The sequence below is a fragment of the Poecilia formosa genome, unplaced genomic scaffold (assembly GCF_000485575.1).
Source record: "Poecilia formosa unplaced genomic scaffold, Poecilia_formosa-5.1.2 Scaffold209, whole genome shotgun sequence".
Lineage (NCBI taxonomy): Eukaryota > Metazoa > Chordata > Actinopteri > Cyprinodontiformes > Poeciliidae > Poecilia > Poecilia formosa.
This window is the reverse complement of record NW_006800148.1, coordinates 270,206-279,332: the sequence shown is the minus strand read 5'-3', so window position 1 is coordinate 279,332 and position 9,127 is coordinate 270,206. Positions and strand designations below refer to the sequence as shown.

At 38.8% G+C, this 9,127-nt stretch overlaps 1 protein-coding gene across 9 annotated transcripts in view; it reads left to right on the top strand.

The window, feature by feature from the left end:
• Nucleotides 1-8,783, top strand: part of LOC103148631 (ankyrin repeat domain-containing protein SOWAHC) — a 42,980-nt gene extending 34,197 nt beyond the window's left edge. For 4 of the 9 annotated variants that reach the window (XM_016679397.1, XM_016679395.1, XM_016679394.1 and 1 more), the window contains 4 exons: nucleotides 115-219; nucleotides 4,528-4,600; nucleotides 7,927-8,022; nucleotides 8,300-8,781. In XM_016679397.1, coding sequence (XP_016534883.1) covers nucleotides 115-219; nucleotides 4,528-4,600; nucleotides 7,927-8,022; nucleotides 8,300-8,448 — 423 coding nt within the window. In that variant the 3' untranslated portion in view covers nucleotides 8,449-8,781. Of the gene's footprint in view, nucleotides 1-114; nucleotides 220-4,527; nucleotides 4,601-4,893; nucleotides 5,286-7,926; nucleotides 8,023-8,299 lie in introns of those variants that run through there. The other 5 variants (XM_016679393.1, XM_016679396.1, XM_016679398.1 and 2 more) reach the window with 5 other exon arrangements.
• Nucleotides 8,784-9,127: the final 344 nt, after the last annotated feature.

Sequence of the window (9,127 nt, the reverse complement as noted above, 5' to 3'; positions counted from 1 at the left end):
TAGGTGTGTGTGGTTGTGTTACAGGTGTGTGTTTTAGCTGTCGTTTAGGTGTGTGTGGTTGTGTTACAGGTGTGTGTTTTAGCTGTCGTTCAGGTGTGTGTGGTTGTGTTACAGACGGCACTCCACTGGGCAGCAAAGCAAGGCCGTCAGGAGGCCGTGGACATGATGATTCACTCTGGAGCCGACGTCAACGTCCGATCGGTGAGGGTGTGTGAACAGGTGGGATGGATGGATGGGTGGATTTAATACAGGATTTGCTGGATCTCACTCCTCTTCCTCCTCCGCTCCTCTTCCTCTGCTGATGAAGATGTGCCTGTAGGAGATAATGTTTTCGGCCAGCAGATTAAACCATAGCAGACAAGTCACTTATTGGCTCCATAACTACATAATTAACTTTCTGTCTCTGATCGTTAAGGCCGTAATGGCTCTGATAGGAATGGCCTCTGTTGGAGTCACAGATAAATCAAAAATCAATAATCCATAAAACAGCAAGAAGTCGAGAAAAACGTTTGGGATTCACTGGAGGGTTTCAACAGGATGGATTTTCCTGGTCTGTATCCGTCTGAAGAGTCGCCTGAATGTGGGGAAAAAAAGAAAACAAATCTGGAAAAACTAACGGATTTAATTTAAAATAATGAAGAAAAGCTCTGAAATTTGATTCATTACTGGGAAGAATTAACAATAAATGATGGATGGATGGATTAATAGATAAATGGACGGATGGATGGATGGAAGTAAATGAAAGTTTTATATTTTTTATTTCAATGATCTTTTCTTTCTCCTCTTCGCTGATCCGACAGCATGTGAGTTTCTGATCTTTTTCTTTTCTTAAATCTCAGATCCGTGTTGATAATGAAACATATTTTAAATGATCAGAGATAAAACATTTTCTGATGTTTTCTGATTCTCCGTTTCTCTCCGCTCCTCGCTGAAGGGGGTGAGTCATCCTCCAGTGTCTCCTTACACTTATAAAAAATAAATTTGTGTTTTAGCTGTCAGCAGGTAGAGACTGTTCATTTGAATTTAACACAATAAATAGACGTGGGTATTTGGAATGCAAATCAGTAGCTGCGTTTCTATTGATCGTATAACAGCGAAAACTGGAATTATGGAAAATTTGTTCAATGGAAACACTTCACTTTCAACTCGTTTTTCAATAAGGATAAGGTGTTTTTTGTTTGTTTGTTGTTGTTTTTTTTGCTTTATCAAAATTACTCTATTTGACAAAACTGCAATGGAAACGCTTTTTGCATCACATGAGTCATGTGATCAACAATTGGATGTTGCTACTGGTGGAAATGACGAAGAGGACGACAGGAAGTGGTCGGATGATGATGGCGCACCATGTTTTTTAATGACTTATCACCTGAACAAACTTTTTCATGTGCGTTTTTTATTTAATGGAAGCATCGCATTTGAAAAATTGTGGGGTTTTTTTACATTTTTTGGGCAAATTTATAATGGAGACGCAGCTACTGACATTTTGTGCAGCCAAAGTCTGAAGCTGATTTTTACTCAACAAATTCACCAAATTTCTTTTACTTAAAAGCCTGAAACAAAGTCTCGTGATCTGCTAGTATTTGTACTTTCGTTCTCTTTATTGTTTCTTTTCTGATTCTTTCTTGGGTTCATTATTACTATTTAGGTTAGCCATATTTAGTTTTTCACCTGAATCCATTATTGTTTAAAAGGTGTTGCCATATTAGTCCATTCCTTTGTGTTTTTTTTTCTTAGATTATTCTTGTCTATTCTTTCTGCAGTTGAATTTAGTTTCTTTAGATCAGTATTGGCCTTCTTCTCTTGATCAACAAAGTTCTTCATAAAAACAAATATCTCTGCCATATTGTTTAAAATATATAATATTGTTCTCATGGGATTTTCATCCAACACAGACTGAATGGCTTTGTTCACTTCCTCTGCTGCTGTTACTGAAACTACTATTTTAAAACAGAAAATCAGAAAATCACCATCATCATTCACAACTTCTTCTTTTCGCCGATTCAAATTCAACCGGAGAAATCCAACTCAATGGGAGAAATCCCAGAGATGGGAGATGAGAATCAACTGGAGGGCAATGGCCAGGCCAGCCTCTCAGCTCTACTGATGATCTGCTGCAGAATCCAACAAATTTCTGATTGTTTTTGCAAAAAATCAGAGATTTTCTGTTGTTGAATGGAGCACAGATCAGACCAGTTTGTGCTCCAGGTGGATGTTTTCTTTTCGGATCGCCGTCTGGCCTTGATGTGTCTCCCAGAACCCCCTGCTGCTGTGGCCTTTAGAGTTGATATTAGACTCAAAGAGCGTCTGAAAACATGAAAGCTGCTCAGCGTTTGAGGAAAATGTCAGATATTTACGTCTTCATGCTGCCTGTCTTCCTTTGACATCCAGACCCTTGAAAGTGGCAGCTAACAGTCGGCCTTCTGTAGCAGCTGTTCGTCCGGAAAAACAAAATCCGTGTTTTAAAAGGCGAAAATGACTCTGTTTCCTCTGATCCGGAGTCGGCTGGTTGTCTCGCTGCTGTTGGGACAGCAGGAAGAGTGTGACTGTGAGGAGGAGTCTTTGTGTTTCCACATCAAACGTCCTCCAGGGCCAAGGCTGTGATGAGAGTTTACCGTGTAATCTACAGACTCGTCTTCCTAATGAACGCAGACTTCCACCTCTGCTTTGAGTCTTCTGTCACCAGAGTCGGGTTTAAACGGCTTTCTGACAGCGAGGAGAGCGTCTGCTCGTCTCTGCTGCTGACAGCAGCTCCGGGTGATGAGCAGCAGGTCGTCAAAAACTACAAACGACTCACGTTTAACACGATACCGGCTCTGAGACGACGAGTTTCTGACAGCGGTGAAGGAAACAAATGGACACAAAGAACAGGAAGTGATCAAATCTGAATCCTGCAGAGTAAAATAACTTCCAGTTGTTTACACTTTATTTAAATATATTGGTTTATTCATACTTTATTTAAATCTGATTGGTTTAGTAGTGCTGAAAGGTTGAGAACAAATAAACTAATCAGCCAATCAGATTATTGCTGTCCATTTATTTAGTGTCTTTATTTTGCATGTCTTTGCAGGTAGGATTGGAAAAAACGATTATTTAAGTTATCGATAAATCTGTCAAATATACAATTAATCGGATTTTAAAAAATTGGCACATCCTGAAAACAAACAAATAATTCATTTTTAAAGTAAGACAAACATTCAAACAATTGTGCAAAAACAATATTTTACCAAGTATTTTCTGTCTGGTTTCTAGTATAAATATCTTAGTTCACTTAAAATAATACAAAACTATCTTACAAGTAACTTTTCTGCAAGATATAGGAGTTGTTTTGTCAATTTCTTAATATTAGTAAAAAAAAAAAAGTATTAGTCCTACTGGCAGATATTTTCCCATAAGTGAAACAATCTACCAGTAGAACTAATATTTTGTATATTTCTTAATATTCGAGATTTATTGTCTTAAAACAAGCTCATATTTCTTGCTAAAAAGTTACTTGTAATATAGTTTAGTTTTATTTCAAGTGTACTAAGATATTCACACTAGAAACTAGACAACAAATACTTTTCCCTAATTCATTGGAATAATATTAAGATGTATTTTCATTTTGTGTTTCTGCAGTTCTGCTAAGAAAATACTTGTAGCATGTAAAGCTCAGCTGTTTCTGCTTGACTTCACATCAATACAGAGTAGAGCTGATCTGGTGATTTATTTTTTTGGGATAACCAGTTTATAATTGGGTAACAAAATCTGCTTCATTGGATAATTTCTTAAAGAATTTGAACGAGGTGACGCTAAAATTATGCCACTTCAGCAGATTTATTTATATATTTCTTTATCTTCAGTGCAAAATGTTTATATATTTTTTTATAGTTTTGGCTTAATTACTTCTCTCAAAATTATGTTTTTTCAGCAAATGGCCTTTTTTGAATCTGTCCACTCCAATTAATTAATCAAATACTAAATTAGTATTAGTGATTATTTCGTTCATCGATTAATCCGATTGATCGTTTCAGCCCTTTATGAAATCATTTCCAGTATTTGCTGACATTTTTCTCTCCCTAATTCATTAGAAGAATATTAAGATGTGTTTTCGTTAATTTAACTTCCACTTCTGCAGGAAAAGGTTAACCGGCGTGTTTGTCCCTGAATGGAAATGATTTGCTATAAAACTTACATGAGCATCATCTTCCTTCAGGCAGTTTTCTGCTCACTTCTGCACCGTTTAAGGCCATGAACTGAGGTGAAAATCCTGGCTTGGTTAACAAAATGTTTTCCAGAGTCTGCAGGTACTTTTTGTGCAGGAATCGTCTAGTTTGCATATTAATAACTACATTTGAAAGTTATATTTCTATTACTGCCGCAAATATGGAGCTTTGTGCAACAGATTTATTTTATCCTGCAGTAAAGGAAGAGTGATTTATTTTACTTGGTACAATTTTTATTCAATTGAAAATATTTTTTTTAGTATGGTTTTGTAATTCTTGATGTAAGTAGAAGAAGTTGGGAGCTTGTCTTTGTCATTGTTTTCAGGGTTATACCGCTCTTCATGTCGCCTCCATTCACGGACATCAGGAGGTGGTTCAGACCCTCATCAGCACATACAGTGAGTCACACCCAAAAGAAACACATTTTGTATTATTTATCCAAGTTTAACTCAGTTTTAACCTGAAAAGGCCCTTTGGATGGGAAAATTGATATTTTCTGCTCCACTTGTGCTGCTTCTGCAGACTAGACATTCAGATACATTTTAAGAAACAATCGCAACGTCAGGAGAATATTTTTTTCTCTGCTGTCAGTCTGTTTTCCAGGCAGGTTTTCTTTATATGCACATTTCGAATTGATATTCAGACAGCGAGCGTCAGTCAGCGAGGGATTCTTCATCTTTACGCCTCACAGACTCACCGGCCTGAAGAAAGCACTGATGCAAAGCACTGCTGCCAACAAAGAGCTCAGATTGACAGTCGAACCTCCTCCACCTCCATTCCTCCGTGCTCCGGTCTCCAGCTGCCTCCATGACGGACCTGGACCATTTACGACACAACCCCGGGATACACGTGGATTTATGTGGATAGATTGGTCCAAAATTTAAATATCTGGACATCAGAAGAGAGGAAACATGTTCAACCAAACCAAATGTAGCATTGCTGGAAGAACCGAATGCCAGCTGTGAAAGCTGGAGGTAGAAGTGCTGTGGTTTCAGACGCTTTGCTCCAGCAGAATCAAAGGGAAATCGAGGAATAAGCGGGACCATCTGTATGCAATCTAAAGGTGCTCTATTAGCCTTCCTTGAACAGATGTATCCTGACCTTGAAAAAAAATAATCAAAATCAAAATCGTTCTTAGATGAGATTCTATTTTGAGATGTTTTGGGGCGTCTTGTCACTTTAAATCTAAAAAAGCAGCTGCTGACCGCGCCCCCGCCCCAACTGAACGTTTACACTCACAGGTGAAAATGGTTGCTAACAGATATGGAGTTATGCAACCATACATCTTTGAAAAGCATTAGTAGAGCCTCTTTCATAATCAACAAGAATGCAGTAAGTGGTTTCTGGATGGCAAGTCAACAAAACATTTGTCTTTTCCAGCAGCCATTATTCTGTGGTAAAACCGGCTGACCAAACGTGCTAGAGCTCTGCTGGTTTTACAACAAGCACTAAACATTATCTTTTTTGCCAGAAAGTGGCAGCTGGTTTTTTTAAGCATTTGGGCTGCTTGCTTTTAGAAGCAATAGAAACCCAAATTGAAGTATGAAAATATGCAAAATGTTAATTTTCGCCTTTAACACATTCAGTGTTTTTCAATAATGAAAACGAAGCCAATGGAATCATCAAGTCAAATTAAGTTTTAAGATGCCAATAAATCCTAGTCTATTGTTCACAAAGTCTCTTGGATACCTGGTCACAGGAATATTTTTGGACACACAGATTATTGATACTGTATTCAGATGGAAAACCAGCTTCTCAGTCTTGACTGTAAATCTCTGATTGTTGACTTATTTTGTCGTGTTTCCACCTCAGCTGTAGGCGGATCTGTTGTTTAACTTTGAGAGTTTTGTGAAGTAAAACCAAGACGCATGCGGCTCGTGTTGATGTCCCACCTGAGGAGGCTGGAGGCTGAGCGGAGCGGCTAATGGTTACCAACGGTAACCGACCCTCGTCATTACCGACACTTTAACTCCCACACTCGTCCTCCCACCAGCGTTAAACACAGTTTCTGCTGCGACTTTAGAGAAATCCAAGCTGCTCTCCGCAGCAGAGAGAAGGACGTGCGTCGCTTAAACACACTTTACATGAAACAGGATCTTTAAACTCCAGCTGAGGGAAACTAAACTCTCCACTCCAGCAGTTTCTGTTTTATTTCAGGAAAATTACACCCACCGCTAAAAAGTTAGGAGGAACTCCTCACTTTCAGCTGTGAGATGTTTCAGGGTTTCTTGCTTTCACAGCCAGTTTCAAGTCACCCCACAGCATCTCAATGACGTCAGTAGGTTTGACTTTCTTAATCATCATCCAGCTTTGGTATGTTTTCATTCATTATACCTTAGCTTTAGTCTTCAAAGAGATCTATTATGTAAAATTCAGTTTTTGTACTTTTTTTTTATGCTTCCATTTGGGTCTCTGATGCTTCTAAAAAACAACCCAAGCACTTAAAAAAAACTCACAAAGCCGTTTTTTTGTCAATAAGTTCATGTTTTTTAGTGTCTGGAAAATGAGCCGTTTCAAAACCCTTCAGAATGTAACGTCACAAATCAGCAGGCACCGTAGCAACCCTAATGAAGCCAAGCCCGTTACCTAGCAACCTCCAGCTGGTTTTAACACTGTATCCTATATACAATGGCTGCTGGAAAAAACAAGTGTTTTGTTGTTCACTCTCCATTCAGAAATCAATTGCTGAACTCTTGTTGGTTGTGCTGGAGGCTCCACTTCTGCTTTTCAAAGATGTACGATTGTGTAATTGCAAATCTGTTTGCAGCCATTTTCACGTGCGAGTGTAAACATTGAGTTGGGGGGCGTGGAGCTCATTTGCATTTAAAGTGACAAGAGTCTTTAAAACAGCTCAATATGAAAGGATCAGACTAAAATCTGGTTATTGAAGAATGATGATTTTGTGCGGAAAATGTAATGAAAATGTTTGTATGGCCCATAGATCCGTCTTAACCTGTTCCAGGAAGCATAATTGGTCACCTTTAAAACTGACCTGGTGCTCGCTCTTGAGTCTATTCACAGACACACTCTGTTTATTTCCAGTTTGAAGTTTCCTGGAAGTTTGGTGCTTCAGATAAGCGGACCAGCAGGCGTGGCTCTGCTGGAGTGAACTTGGATGTTGATGCTGTGTTATTCTTCCTGAGAAGCTGCCGTCTCTCCTCAGTCAGAGGAAGGTGTTGACCTCCTCAGCTTCGCGTTTTATCTCTAATTACTCCCCATGTCTGTGTGGTCTCTGAGCTTTTCTCTGAGCCTGTTTGTGGAGGTTGAAGAGGTTTAAAGTGGTTCCTCAGGCAGGCTAACCGTTTGTTAATGAAGGTCAGCTGCAGGCTTCATTATTTGATTGGTTTCAGCTTTTATGACCCCACAAGTCTGTCTGCAGGTAAGGCAGTGACATGAAGATGGACTTTAGGATCGCTACGTCACTACACTAATCCAAACAGAGCATCCCGCTGTTTCCAGCTCCTCTATAAAAGCAGGAATAAATACAGGTTATTTTGTGCTAAACTCCTAATTCAGTCCTAACTTATTTTCATGTCAGCCAGACTTCCATGTAACCTCTTACTGCTTCATCTGTTTGCTTTCCAGTCCTTGTTCACTGGCCAAAAAATCTGAGTAAAGTGGACAAATGGAGGATAAGAGATCTAAAAGTCTAAAAACAAAATCAACAGTGTAAATAAAAATCTGCATAATCAGACACTTTGATGTGTATTTTTCTCTTCACCAGATGCTAAAACGAACATCAGAGATTACCATGGGAAGACAGCGGTTCAGTACTGGAGCGGCAGCACAGACATCTTCAGCACAGCAGATCCTCACACAAGTGAGCGAATGATGCTAACCGCTAAGCAAAATGTATGTTTTAGTGTTGAGTTGAATTTACTTTTGATCCAAAAATGTATATGAAAATTCACTTTTTAGTTGCCTTGTCTGAAGAAATAGTTTGATTTATTTTTATCTCTTTACTTTTTGGATGGATGGGAAGTCACTGGCCCAGTTGGTGTGTTATTGAAATGATGCTTGGTGTGTTGTGTTAGTGTGTTGTGTTGTTTCTGTGATACCCGTGTGATTCTGATGTTGTCTGTCGGCCATGTTTGCAGGCAGGATGTTTTGCCCCGGTCGCCGTACGCAGCGCTTTGCTCTTCCATCACTGCATCTTTCTCGTTCTCGCAGTCAAGGACAGCTCCACCTGGAGTTCGGGGCGGTGCACCAGTCAGCGTCCTACGAAGCATTGGACCTCCATGTTTGACTTCCTTCCTGCTGGGTTTTATTAGTCGCCAGAGAACGGTGTGCAGCTTCTGTACATGTAGTGATTAATTCTCAACTAGAAAGATATGAAACCTAAATGCAATGCAGATTTTTTTATTTTAAAATCTTAATTTTACATTTAGTTGCAACTTTCACTCTCTGTTTCAACTTTATTATTTTAAATACTTAAATGTTATTACCCTCATTAAGCTCCACAGAAAATTTTTACATAATCCATTGTACACATCAGTTTGAAAATAAAGAATTAGACAATTATAAGGCAATATTTCAAGTGACTATGCCAAGTTTGAATAAAAACTTGTTAAAAAACATGTATCAACGCCTTTCTTTCACCCTCACAAATGTCTTCATTAACTTCCTCGTCGTCTAGTGGAATAAAATTTGTTATCTGCTTTAATAAGACGGATTGGTGCCATTTGGGGAAATGGTAGCAAAAGAAAGAGTGAGCTGAGAATGAAGAAGAGGAAAAAAATCCAGTCAAAACGACAAATATCTGAGAAAAACGACAAATATCTGAGAAGGTCCATATGATGACAACCCAGAAATGTTGCACTTTATTTTGCTCAGTGCCCTTTAATCCTTAATATCATGGATTAAAAGGACTCTGATTGAGCTGATTTAGCTGTTTTGGGTTAAACTCTTTATAAACTAAGAGCAGA